We start from the raw sequence: 14,530 nt of genomic DNA on the forward strand, positions 1-14,530 counted from the left end.
TCCTTGTTTCCAGTGTATGGATTGCAGTAAGTAAACTAGCACATGACAAAAACAGCAAGCAGAGGACAAGAGGATGCAACAGCAGTGAACAGAATAAACCTACACCGAGTGATGAATCCAAATCTGTTACAACAAGTATAAACTTATTCCACTTTCCCTGCTCTCAACAAGTGAAAAACACCACTATGTTCAGGTGCAGCTGTCTCTTAACAAGGACTCCCTTTCAACGGGTGCTGGGTCACACTGAAACTAGATATCTGACTGTAACAGGACCTATTCAGTCTGTGGTTGTGAATCCCTTAGAAATTAATAGGTGTATTTGTTCTCCTCCAAACCTCACACCTGGTGAGTTTGGTTGGGCCTGAACTTAAGAGGTAGAAGAGAGGAAAGAGGAGGTATAGAAGGAGACAGTGTTCAGCATTTCAATCGTTCATTGCCAGATAAAGAAGCTTGAGTGTAACTTCAGGAAGAGCTTTGGCCAAACGAACCAAACAACCCCAAAGTATGAAATATAAACTGTCCAAAATGAAAAGTTACAACCCAAAACCTAACCTAAACAGGCGAAAAAGAAATGCAACAAAAATGGCAGCTCTCCCCCTATGGGGAGAAATTAAACAGCAAAAACAACTAGGTTTCTGACTTTTCTTAACATGACCACAACATACAAGAGAGCTACTGGCTAAGTCCTGACTAAATAGCTCAGAAAACACAATTACTCTTCAGTCTTATACCCCCCCCCCACATGGACTGTGGTTGGCTTCAGGTCCCTAGATTCGGTCAAGAGCATGAGGGAGGAGGAGGAACTACAGCTAAAGGTGCAACACAACACCATTAATACATTTTATCAGTTACAAATTCACCTCTGGGGAAGTGAAAAAAAAAAAAAAGAGAAAAAGGAAATTCAGCAAGCTGGTTGTTAGAAAAAAGGTCACGGTTCTTTGCTCTATCAGATTTCACATAATCCTGTCTGAAGTGATTAGGCTCCTCAAACTGTTTCATCATTTACTTCATTACCAGTCATGTAATTGTGTGGCTGAAAAAAAAAAAACGATAATTTAAAGCTAATCAAATAAACACAACTCCAACTCCAAATGCATACTAATGTTGCTAACATTGGCCATGACTTTACAAGGTGATTACACGGTGTATTGCATCAGTACTGTGTCAGGTAGAAGCTGTTGAGAAGACACACAGGTAAACTGGAGAGTCCTGCATCAGCATGTGGATGTACTGTAAGCAGCAAACTTTGCATGTATTTATAGTGAGGCCAGTGCCATTGAGTGTACTCAAGGGCATAATGTTAGTGCATGTGTTTCCTATGGTGATATGACCTTCAGAGAGTACCTGCATTTAAACATGGGGTCAACAAACTCTAGTTGTGCTCTTTGTACTGAAATCTGTAGAAACACTGTCCTGATAAAACCACATCTGGAACAAATAAACACTATAAATAATAAGGCGCCATTAAAGTTAAGAACATTTATTGCATCCATTATTGAAAGTCCTCAACACACAATTCACTCTGCAGCATCCATCAATAAGCAATTCTCACACAGCCAAAAAAAAAAAAAAAACTCTTCAAGTCTTAACATTAAAATTCCCAATTATACACGGTGACTAATGCCACAAACTACAGTCGTTCCCCAAAGGGAATCAGAGTGCTAACTTTACAGCAGGTGCTAATGAATTACAGGAAGAAGTGAGTTACATTTCCCCTGTTACGTAAAGGTGTACTACACCCCCTTTTATAGTGACACTGCAAAGAAGGTAGTCAAACTCAATTATTCCTTGTTATAGAGAAAAAAAAAAAAAACCCAATTATAATCAGTAAATAAAAACTAAACAGACTGGGACTCAAGTCACACAACAGCATTACATCATAATGTTGAAGACTTGAGTAAAATGACCCGTACCTGCGTTAACAATCAACACGATAAGATAAAAATACTTACACACAACAAGTACAGTAGAAATGATATGGAGTAGTTTCATTATAGCAAATTTAGTTTATAATTTGGAAGGTAAACTGAGTAAACACCCATGATAGCAAAATAATAATTTCATATACTCTACAGTTTGTGACATTATAAATAAGTCAAAGTGATATTTACTGTAATTTAAATAGCACTGATCTTTACCTTTCACCTGTTTTGTCTGAGTGGGATTTGAAACTTGACCTGTAATTTTAACTTTGTCCCAACTCAGAAAAAACTCTGAGCCCTATAGACCTTATATATATATATTTATATTAGCAGTCTTCAAGTGAAGAATAACAAATCATAACCCTTCTAAGAAGCTTGCATAAAATACATGTTGTAAAGTGCTTTGTGTACACATATTTACAAGACTTTCTTTTTCTTTTCTTTTTTTTTTTTTAAAACTGTACCAACATCACTGCTTTACAGAAAATATACTCAATGATTTGGCATAAAGAAAAAAAAACTGTCTAATTTGTATTTGGTCAAAATCACCATCATGTGAAACGATCTGAGGAAAATCAACCTAAAACAAGACTGTTAAAGAAATGTGATGTGATGATGTGTGACAATTGGTTTTTAAATTCTGTGAATCATGATGCAAATGTTTTCAATTAACCTTTTTTGTATGTGAGTGGGATTTTGTTCCCTTAGTTGAGTTTAAGATCTGCTCACGGTCAGCTTCTGTGAACATTGAGGTTGTTCAATATTCAGTACAGTGACTGTATGGAAGTAAAGAAAGGCCAAATAATTTAAAAAAAAAAAAAAAAAAAAAAATTGTTTAATCTCTCTGTACTTCTGTAATTATTTACATTTTACAACCAGTTCCCGGTTGCTTATCTGAACAAGTCTTCCTTGGATCATGTGACAGAATGTAAGCTGATTGGACAGGAGATCTGATTGATCCCATTCAGGCTTGATTGATTATCCTTGATAGGATGGATGTTCACATTTGAACTTTTCATCATGTATTTTGTTTCCTGAATTTAACCTTAAGTGTAGATCCTGAAACTCCCTATGGGAAATTACAAAACCAGTTATTTAAAACATATAAACTTACATACAGGAGATTGTTTTCAAAGTCAAGTACTTGAATCCTATAAATTCAGCTCAAATCCTTTTGACCTTTCTTTGCTTCCACAGGCAGAAACAATCTTTGAAAGTGAAAAACATTAGCTGTAATCAAATACAGGCTCTATGCATTAACAGTTCATATTGAAAAAATAAATCTGTGCCTATAAAGTCAGAATTCTGAAAAGCTGATTTCAAATCCTAAGTAATCAGGAGGCCCATAGACATAAACCTCCCCACAGGAAGAATAGTTTAGGCGCAATGGTCCAACAGTGTCAGATGAGAGGTTTATTTCTTTACTCTCAGCTGCCACCTACTGCTCAATGCAGGTATCTGAACTTGTCTTACAAGGCCTTGTGACAAAGCAAAAAAAAACAAACTGCCAGTAGACAGTAGATGGAGATGGAGATGTAGATGGAGAGCTGGGATCCCACTGAACAATTTGTTATTATTTACATGAAGTCTGATGTTTCTAGTCAGTTGTGTCCCTTTGTTTCCACACCACATTTTTTGGCAATTCGAGGGTTTGGCACTGTTTTATTTTGCTGGTGTTTAACTTTAAGCAATATCACACCGGAGAAATTCTGTCGGGAAGTCCCTGTCGTTGTTGATTTGCACACAATGCCCTTGTTTTTCTTTCTTCTGGAGTTGACAGCTCTGTACATCTTCCCACGTTTCAAACAATATCTTCGGAGATTATTGTTCCCCACTGAAAAATAAACTGTCTCTATCAGTCACCTGTTGTAGATGGTCAGTTGGCCACACCCTGAGGAGCCTCAGGTATGAGGGAGGAGAAGAAAGTTTTGAAGAAAACCCAGGCCGTCCACATGACTGACACCCTGTGAGGAGGAACTAAGACTGCTGTCATTGGTCCTTGTCCATCAGGTCCATCTGCTGCAGCAGCAGGTTCCTCCCTCTGTCCGTCAGCAAACTCGTCAGCCTGAAGACACAGGGCACGATGTTATCATAAAAATGATCAATTTCAGCAAAAGTGCACTATTTCAATCACAGATCAACCTGTAGTAGTTTATTTATCCTACTTTAAATAGATTAGATTCCATAGTGGTATTCTGGTAGATTTAAAGGGAACGTCTATGACTACATGCAGGTTATGGACCGGACCCAAACAAAGCAGAGGCCTTTTGCCACTGAGGATGAGGAAGTGGACAAGGGGTAATAATTTGGGAGATGGTTTCTTACTGGATTGGGGTTTGGGATCCTGTTCTCATTCTGCTGGTTGTGCTGGACCTCCGGGGGCTGAGGTTGGTTGGGTCTTTGAACCTGCTGCCTTCTGAAGGGAAACCAACCGGCAGTGTGTCTGTGGACGAGACAAACAGGAGAGGAAAGAAGATCACGAGATGCTCTGGTGGCGTAATGGTTTAAACACATACTCCATAACCATAATGTCCATGGTCTGACTCCCAGCCTGGGGACCTTTGTTGCCTCTCCCCCCACATTTCCTGTCACTTCCTCTTCTGCCACTATCAAATACAGGCAGACAGGCAAACAAATCTTCAGTTGAAAAAAAGAAAAAGAAAAAGGAAATATGTTTATTTATACTAAAGACCAGCCTTTTAAAGCCTTTTGAGGCAGATGCTTATTTAAAAGATGAGCGTGTCCAAAACCCTTAACTACACACCAAAAAGGAGAAATCAGGTAGATCAGAAAACTCAGCATATCTTCATACATTTTAGCACGAAAGCCAGTCGGCATTCAACAGCTGTGTGTTAAATGTGTTAAAATAATGACAGCTACTCTACTGTTTACATTCCTGACAGGGCGAGCGGTCAAGGAAGGAGAGAGATTATGAAAATGATGAATGCAAGAATGAGTGACTGAAAAGAGAAAGTGAAGATCGAGGGTAGAAATAAACCTCTATGTCTATAAATGTTAACCTTACAACTGCTACTGGTGAGTAATCCTCAATTAAATACAGCATCATCCTTCAAACGCAAACACAATATCTCTTTTATCTGACTTGAATTTTGGTTTATTTGTTTTACAAATTGCAGAAGCAATGCATTTTCTCTTCAGTTAAATGATAGCATTTCTCTCACTTTCAGCAATTCCTTCTTCTTTGCTTTTCCTTAACAAAGAAGTTACGGTAAGTAAACTTCTAAAGCTATTTAATCCATGAAATGAGAAATGTTTCCTATTCACTTGAATTCCACTGTACATGTGTTTATGTATGTGTCGACATGAAGGGTTATGTATGACTAGGACATGGAAAGCAGAGAGGGCAACATGGGATGTTTCTCAGCTCAAGAGCGCCCTCTGTTGGACCACAAGGCAAACTACTTTTAAAAAAGTGATTTTTTTGTTGTTTTTTTTTAAATAAAAAAACAAAAAAATCAAAACATTGTCATTGTCAAAAATGTGTCTTGTCTTCAATGTTTTATATTTTAACTCAAATTTAAATTTAGGGTGACAATTTTCAGACTGTCAGCTCTCCATGTGAACAACGTTAGATATTGATACACAATACATTTCTAAAAAGGTTGGAAAATGTATTACTATATTTACATTATTATAAATATTTAACAGTCATAAAGTTCAGTGGTTATAAATAACTGTATAGCAGGAGTGAGTGTCAAATTTCAAATACAAATTCTGTTGTATATCGACTGATCCTTTGAATCAGAAAAGCATCAGTTCATGTTAGTCCTGGCAAACTCAAAGATCAGTTTGCAATACCTCGTAACTGCATTTGTGGGGCCTGATTAAAAATTTGTGGTATGTAAAATTCCCAGATATTCACTAGCTTCCCTAGAAAGTTTATCGAAGTTTGAGTCAATTCCTGTTTAAAAAAACAAACAAAAAAGGAAAAAAAACAAACAGAAAATACTTTGATGAAACTGGAGTTAAAGGAAGTGAGTAACCACATCCTCCTGTAGTAGATGCAAAGTCAAACAATCAAGCGATGATGACTGATCGACAAGAGATGTAAAAACTACATCCTGTATGTACTAATCCAGCACTAACTTCTCAGTTACGCCACACAGATAATATTAAGTGACTCTACTGATGTCACTGAGACCTTAACAAGACAGCTCAACTTTTATTCACCAGTAAAGAAAATAGACAGTATGGAGTGACTTCTTAACAGCATAAAAAACAATTTTCAGTCACCAATAATCAAATGAGGAAGTAAATAAAGTGGAGCCTCAGTTCAAACTGTGCTTTGCCTTTTCTCGGCTTTCCAAGCATGAGAAACTCCAGCGAGTAAGTGCAAGTGTCTGCATTCTTTTACCCACAAACCCATGTGTTTTGGATTTGTTTTTTGTAGTTGTTGTAGGTTAATTCAAGGAACAATAAACAAACAAATATGTTAATACTAACTAAGAACTGCTCTAATCTTTCTTGGTGGAAACACACCTCGAGCAATTTGTATACAGTTGGAGACCAATGTTTTACCAACAGCCTAACTTCCATTTTTATCTTTAGAAACATCCACAAAATATATCTTTAACAGAATAAATCATGTTGCAGTTTCAGAGCTTTCTTTTTCACTTATCCCTGCGTCAGCAAATTGTGCGGGCTCTTATTTCATATACATCAACTTCTACTAGGTGTTTGTTCTCTGGTATAACAGGATTCAAGGGTACAAGTGCTGAAGGCTTGGTTGTATGTACACACAGTCACTCAGCAGCTATTTAGTTTATCAAGTGACACAAAAGAACAAAGTTAAATGCAAATAAATGCAAATGAGTGTGCTGCAATACTTCTCTTTCTAGTCATTTCCTAATTACATATCCAAATCAGCAGAATCATGTATCATGTACTGCTGTAAACAATCACACAGAAACAGTGGACTTAAACAACCCTGCCTCCTTTTAGACTCTTGCATTGCTTTAAATGATTAATGTGGTGAATTTCCTTGTTATCAAGAGAGTCCCTGGATGCCAGCACAAGCAGCTGATCAAGGTCAGTAAGGTTGAGCGCCCTACAGGGGAGTGCTCTTAATTAAGTCACTGAACTAACAAGATTGCAGTGAAGCATTGCAGTGAAGCAGTTTGGATTGGTAGTTGGAGTTGGAAAGAATGTTAACAGGTTGGACTTACAGGTACATGAGGAGGAGGGTGCTCATCACCAGCAGGAAGCGACTCAGGTTGGAGTTGAAGTACACGATCATGAGCAGAACGCAGAACCTCGCGCCGGAGTACAACCAGTCCAGCCAGTCGCGTTCAATGTCCTCCTCGTCTTCCATTACAGCCCCGCCTTGTGCGTTCATCCGCATGTTCTGGTTGGCCTCTCCCGGGTTGATGAAAGCGCCGTCCTGCGCTGGGTTCTGATTTGCTGGTAGGTTGTTGATGGGGTTCTGATTGGGTAAGGGGGCTGGCACAGGTACTTGGTGGGCAGGAACAGGAGCATACTGGCCAGTGACTGAAGCCGGTGCAGAGGGGATGGTGCCTGCTGCTGCCAAAGCTGCGTGGCTGTCGGAACATCATTACGAACATCATTAGAAACTAGTGCGACAGAGTCATCTATGTCCACATCAGAACACAATGAGAGACTGCAAGGTGAAAGGAAGCACCACCTTTTACCTTGCAGTGATTAAAAGTGTATACATGAAAACTCACTATTGCATATAATATTGTCTTGCGTAGACATGCTGGAGCCACAGCAGCTGTTGAGGGCTGTACAGGGAGTAGGTGGGAAAGGCTGGTTGAGTCATCTGTGGTTCTCCAGGCCTGCAGTGACAAGATCACAGAGAGACCATTAATATTTGTTCAACACTACAACCTCTGTCGAATTAAAATGTTTGATGAGGGCATTTAAATTTCTTTTTAGTTGAGACATCTTTCTACGTGACAATGAAGGATGCGTTTCAAAAATGGTTTGACATGTTCTCTTTCACCCCAATGATGCACTTGTATACATGCACAGTGGGAGGTCACCAATTATTGATAATTATAAAAAAGTATGTTGCTTCTTCCATTAGAAACATACTGTCACACATTGATAAAAAACAATGGACATGATTCTAGGTCACAGTGAATTCTAGGCCTCTTGAGTGGGCATCATTCTTGAATTGCTCTTTCAGGCTTTGAAAGGTTGATCTCAGTCACGTTCACTTGAGTTTGCAGTGATTGACTGGGAAACTCTGCGAGGTGCTTGTTAAACTGTCAGATATCTAATGCATTAAATTTGACAGATATCTGATGTGAAGATGTTACATTTAGTTATGTTGTGTAGAGGTTGCATGAAATCACCAAGATCAGATTTCAGATCTTCAGATTTGGTGATTCCATGTTAAGTTTGTAAAATTTGACTTGGTGCACCCGTTTCTGTCTGGCAGGTGATTTCTTTGAATTGTTATGAAAACATATCCTGAACACAGTCAGACTGCTGAAACAGATTTATGCTTATGTTACTGAAGCTGTAAATACACTTAAACAGATGCATAAGTTCCTCCTTAAAGGCTTACATTGCAGCAGCAGCAGGCCACGCATTAGTCCATGGTGGAGATGCTGGGGTGTGCATGTGCGCTGGAGCAGCAGCTGCAGCTGAAGAGGTCCGTTTCCTCTGCCTCAGCTCTGGTGTGCTGGGATTTTGGAGTGAGGTGCTGGGACTGGGTGAAGCAACAGATGCTGCCATGGGCCTTGGTTCTGTTTCTCTGGTCTGTAAAAGGTAAAGACGAGTTTGAAATTGTTTAAAACCTAGGCAGTGTCTGTCAGTCAATACAACAACAAAACCTCTGTATAATCTTCAGAGATCTGTTTTACAGCTTAGGATGTACAACAACTTGGAGATTTTGCAGCATTAGTTTAAGTAGAGCAGGACACTTGAAAGTGTTGTGAAACTGAAAAGGAGTTATCTTTAGCTGTACTTTTGATCTCGAAACTGGAGCCGAGTTCTGCAGGATGACAGCTGAAGTGAAACATTTCCACTCCAGGGTGGAATGCTAATGACGGAGGAGGTGAAGGAGGACACCTGTGAGTCTCCAGACTAAACCTGCTGCCTTCAACTTCTCTGCACTCCCATGGAGCTGATGTTTGTCTCACGCATCAAAGATTTTGTTTTTCCTAAAAATGTCTTTGACAATTTGTTTTATTGTCATTTGATGTAGAGTCAAAACCTCTTTATTTCTGACTAAAATAAACCCTAACCCTTTAACATTGCATACTGAACAAACTTAATAAATTAAACTTTTACTTTTTTTTAAGGACTCCTTAATAAACTGCACATAAGGAAGGTAAATGTGAGAAATAAACCCAGTATGCTAATCTACTATTTTAACTGTAAATAAACACAACCCTGAAACTAAACTGTTTTGCTTAAATGGTCTCACAATGTAAAAATATGACCAAGAGGAGTTTCACTAAACACTCAGGTTTCATTTGGGACACTTGATGATTATTAACACTAATCAGAATTGGTCAAAGTTCCAAAGGAAAGCTGCTCTAAATGATTTTTAAAAAAGTCTAATCTTTCAAACCAAAACTTATTCTGACCATTAAATTTGGTAAAAGGGAACTGGAAGTGTGATTTCACTTTAAAAGGTTATTTGACTGCAAAAAAAGACTTCTCTTATGACCTCCTACCTCTTCAGAGAGAGAACTTACTTAAAACACAACCTCTGACCAACATGAAAAACTAAGTTCAAGTATATGGACAAATCCACAATGTCTCATCTATTCACCAAATTTTCCTGAGACGATTTCAGGAAAATGTCCTTTATGAAAACACTGCCTAGGTTCTCAGGAAAGTTGAATTTGTCTAAATGTCATTACTTTTTACCTTAGGTCGAGCTCCCAGTGGTCCTTGGGGTGGACTCCTAAAAGCACACACCAGATGCAGTGTTGGAGTGGAGTCCGTCTGAGAAGAAACAAATGCCTTATTAGAAAAGCACACTGATGGAACAGTCACCAAACAGGCACCAAAATCAACAAAACAAAGACTTTTTTGGAGCTGACAGTGAACATGAGCCTGATATGGATAAGAGAGGAGAGCAGAGGTGAAGAGAGGGATTGTTTGTCCTTAATTCTCCCAATGACAACAAATCCCAGATCAAGCTGACATCCAAATGTTTTTGGTAGTTTATCTCAATGTGATTTCCACACAGCTCCATAAACCCCTCTTTATATTATTTTCAATCCACAAAATAGCAGAAAACAGAACAGGATCAGATCAAACTGTTTGGTTCTGGTTACTCTGTGTCTATGCCACACAGTTTGAGAAAAGTAATCTTTCAAAAGATGTTGACTGCTTTACAAACTATATGCCACAGCCCTCTGGACAGAGCCAAAGACCTCAAGTTGTGTGGTTCATCCTCTTTATGGACGATGGATGTTTTCCAGTGCCTGAGTTGTCTTACAGCTGGTACTATCTCATCTGCAGCAATATGAACCTCTACTGGGATTCACACACAAAACCTACACGTGAAATATGCTGTACAGCACAACAACCCTTTCACGGGCCATAGAAATCCTTTGTGGCCATTTATTATGAGACAAAGGTTGGTGAGACTCTCTCTAGCCAGTTTGTCGCCAATATGACAGCAGCATAAAAGGCATATACACTCAATTACCAATTTATTAGGTACACCTAGCTCAAACTAATGCAGTCTAATGCAACTGCTCTGTAATAAATCCTACTTTCACAAAGAGTAGTTTTCATTTAAACTGTTTTAGAGAGATATTCAGTTAATTTATGGTCATTCAAGAGGCTGTAATTTAGTGTGCTGTTGATCTAAATTGCATTATACTGAGAAGTGTTTCCAATACTAAGTCTATCCTGATTTATTAGACTGACTGTGTTTAGGTGTACCTAATATGTAATATCTCAACGTGTGATGCTCAATGGTTTCAGGTTTTGCAGCTAGTATATGTTAAACGCTTACTGACATGAGGTTCTAGGATAATGTACACATACCTGTCTGAGGATATCCTTAATGTGTAGATGGTCAGGCAGCAGTTTACCAGCATAGATCAGTCTCTGGTCACTCACAGCCTGAAGAAAAGAGAGACTATTAGGGTTCTGTTAAGTCAAACCTTCAGGATAAAGGAACTTCACACTTATCTGAACTGCTGTATGACTTGGGTGATGTTTCTGGGTGTGAAACAACCATGAGGAATTTTCCACAGTGCCAGTGATAGTTGTGTTGACTTAGCTGCTGAGTGGAAAATTCAGACCTAATTTGTGCTGGGCAAGTGTATTTATATGGAAGAAGTTCAGAAAGTAAAGCTGTTTTCAGGAAGGTTTTGAATACAAAAAATGCATTTAAAAAGTAATTTATGTTATTTACAAAAGAGAGAACAGTAGAGTCCTTCTTGGGTGTCTGTTATGCTTCTGTTTACATAAGAGTAGCTTGTAAACTTATGCTGGTAGCAATCAAAACAATATTAAAAGAAGACTAAGTCAGAAAAATATAAACTTTTTATATAGCATTAAAATTTAAAACCTCTTTTGAGTAAATTGTGTCTTCATGTATTCTGTTTTAACATTGCCTGCACTACAGATGAGCCATTAATTAATCAATACTGGTGACTGAGCCTGGCCTCAGCACAAGCACATGGCTAAATTGGCACTGCACTTGATCAGTAATCATTAACTCTACTCCAACACCTGGTTTGACACATGTCCTGACAGTCTCCTGCCTGGCCCCACCTAAGTCTGTGCACTTTCAATTTGCATATCCCCTGTTGCACTGAAGCATAGATCCTCCTCTGAACATCTGTCCCCTGTCATTTCACCTGCAGCCTGCATGGACACGATTCCTTTCAAGGCTGCAGTCTCTCATGGAGAATGAAACTTGGCAGCCATATGTGCTTATGATTTTAGGTACTTGGCCAACTCTCTGATGAGAATGGGTGCAGCTCACTCTGTCATTCAACTTCTTTTCAAACGTTATCAAACAGCTGCACTGTGCCGCCTGCCACATGCTGTGGTTGTCAAAGCCTCACAGGATCTTTATACAGACTATAACAAACTACTTAACTGCCAAAGACACCTAGATACTGATTGGATGGCTCCATTCCAGTCTGCAGTGTTCTCCACCATTTCCTCTAAGTAGTTTCGGTTTTGAGAGAAGGAAGTTGTATATAATAAATCCATTAGCAATACAGCTTATCCTTTGATACTCCTACATGGGACCCACGCAACCCCCTCAAAAAACCCCTCACACTTGTTTGGGTTTTGTGTAAGCACACAATGGCTGACAGCTGTTAACTAGCAGCAGCCTGCTTAACTCAGTTAGCTGGCTCCTTGCCTCTCAACTGCCCGTCACGCGAACTAACTAGTTCCGCTGACATTAGCCGGCTAACTTATCCGTCTCATGAAAACTCACCGGTTTGGTGGGGTAGACAGTCGACAAATGTGTTTTCAGGTCATTTACGGTCCAGTCCAGATGGATGCCTTCGACGACTTGATCCTCCTGAGCCTGGTTAGGCGTTTTTATGAAAAGAGTAATCGTCTTTTGTTGAGAATCTTCCATTTTTTCACTCTTTCTCTCGCGCGTGATACGTTACTGTTTCCTCGCTACAACTACAATGGTTTAAATAACAAGAGTGCTTAAGATGCAGTTTGTCAACAGAGACGAAGAAAAGCGACGCAAATTTGTCTCGTCTAAAGAGAAACTTGTGCGACTCAGCTGACTCTGAATGTGTCTTTCTCATTGACTGCGAGCCGTCATACGGGACTTTAGTGAGGAGGAATGTTGTTTCCAAACACACGGTGGCCGCTCCTGATTGGTTATGTAAGCTCGTGCTCAGACGTGGAGGCTCGGGGAAATCGTCGCCCCGTGCGCATGCGCAATTTTTAATTATTAATTCCGAAGATCGTTATTTAATAAGAGCTCTCACTCAGGTGTCATTTTGACAGGTTTCCCTCAAAACAAATGATAAATACAGATAGACCACGCAAGACAGTGAGTAAATAGGCAAGAGAGAGTTAGCTGCTATTCCATATTTGTTCTGCAGTTTAACCAGCACACGAATTCAAGAGAGCTGGTGAGAAAGTTTTAGCAAATACGAACACAACCTGCACGAACATTGTTTTCGTAAGCGCTGTACATGTTACAAAACCTTTCTCCATAGCAACATCACAATCCTCATAATCAATATATATGTCAGCAATAATTTATATGTTTCAAATGTCACTCTTAGCACCTGTAAATTGTCTTCAATTTTTGACGTTTGCTGTTCCTGAAAATGGTAACAGAGTGAGAGCTCCTGTCTTCTTCTGAGAACAGAAATTTGTTTTATCACTTAAGTTGCATCAGTCATGTTACATGAGGTGTAAACTGAGATGTGGATGATTTGGATGATGACTCAACGGATTTCAAACTTAAAAACTTATGGGTCTGTGCATGAAGTAAAATTTTTCTGCAGTTGCTCACGTTGTATAATGGAAAATGCAAGCTTAAGGGTGGGGTCTCATTACTGCTGGACCGAAGAGCAGCAGGAGAACAGGTGTGCTAACTGGGCAGCTCACACAGGTTCCTTGAATGTTCTTTGTTCTGAGATCATTCTGTTTGCCCTTCAGGTCAGCTGCTTTCCTCTATTATTTCACCTTTGTTCCTGAGTGTATTCAGTGAGTTCATTTCATTATTGTTTCTCAAGTCATTTTTATTTTGTTGTTGAGAATGTATTGATGTACTGATTTTTTTATTTAGAATTGTTCATAGTTGTTGTTTGTTCAAGATAAGTTTACATGTTCATTTGAATAAAATACCCAATAGACTTCTATAATGACTTTAATATGTATAATTTTAGCCTGTTATTTTTCTGCACCAGATGTTTTGAGGATGGAGCACTATATTATAATCATGGATTGTGCATTTAAAGGCCAAGGTCTTTACAAGAGAACACCTGTGGTGCTGATAAAAATTCAGGGTCTCAAGGACGCTTTAGTAGGCCAGGTGTTCTTTCACACTATGAACATGTATAAAAGATACAACAAATAGAATCAACCACATGTTTATTCTGTATTTTAAATTATTGGTCAACAACAACAACTCTGGAGAGACATACAGTATATAGCAGTATATACTGTTCAGAATCAGCACACAGATTATTGATTAATGGGAGAACTGAGACAGGTGGAGTGGCTCACACACACACACACACTGTCTTGTTATATAACAAGCCTTTCATTATCATTTTTTCCCTTTATTCAACAGTTGATAGTGAAGAGATAGACAGGAAGTATAGGGGAGAGAGATGGGATGGGATATAACACGCAAGCAAAGATCCCTGGTCAGACTGTAGCCCTGGACATTATGTGCCATGTGTTGTAACCGTTCAGCCACCAGAACGCTCCAAGCCATTCTTTATTTTAAACATATTAATAACAACAATCATATTGAACTAAAGTAATTTTGTCTTAATTTGTGGAATAAATGTAAGGAAAGGACACAAAATATTTTATGTGCACATAATTGGACGATATTACTAATAACTTTTTTATAAATTATTGTCTTTACAATCAGTAATTGCTTCAATTTATTTATTCAGTATGTGTTTCCAAGAGTGATTCCCTTT

At 38.8% G+C, this 14,530-nt stretch overlaps 1 protein-coding gene across 1 annotated transcript; it reads right to left on the reverse strand.

Moving 5' to 3' along the window:
* Window positions 1-1,464: 1,464 nt before the first annotated feature.
* Window positions 1,465-12,716, reverse strand: herpud1 (homocysteine inducible ER protein with ubiquitin like domain 1). The gene is made up of 8 exons (XM_022746290.1): window positions 12,337-12,716; window positions 10,923-11,000; window positions 9,789-9,866; window positions 8,476-8,669; window positions 7,628-7,738; window positions 7,109-7,480; window positions 4,248-4,365; window positions 1,465-3,987 (listed from the first exon to the last, which is right to left on the reverse strand). Exons 1-8 carry the CDS (start codon window positions 12,481-12,483, stop codon window positions 3,799-3,801), a joined length of 1,287 nt encoding a protein of 428 aa, XP_022602011.1. The 5' UTR covers window positions 12,484-12,716; the 3' UTR covers window positions 1,465-3,798.
* Window positions 12,717-14,530: the final 1,814 nt, after the last annotated feature.

This window comes from Seriola dumerili, unplaced genomic scaffold (assembly GCF_002260705.1).
Source record: "Seriola dumerili isolate Sdu_G_001 unplaced genomic scaffold, Sdu_1.0 BDQW01000097.1, whole genome shotgun sequence".
Taxonomy (NCBI): domain Eukaryota; kingdom Metazoa; phylum Chordata; class Actinopteri; order Carangiformes; family Carangidae; genus Seriola; species Seriola dumerili.

What these genes read in the sequence shown, in the direction of transcription:
- herpud1 (XM_022746290.1), bottom strand. Translation starts at nt 12,483, where the DNA reads ATGGAAGATTCTCAACAAAAGACGATTACTCTTTTCATAAAAACGCCT. An exon ending in CTGTCTACCCCACCAAACCG is followed by an intron (nt 11,001 to 12,336) that starts GTGAGTTTTCAT and finishes TCTTTTCTTCAG; the next exon opens with GCTGTGAGTGACCAGAGACT. An exon ending in ACCCTCCTCCTCATGTACCT is followed by an intron (nt 4,366 to 7,108) that starts GTAAGTCCAACC and finishes TCTCGTCCACAG; the next exon opens with ACACACTGCCGGTTGGTTTC.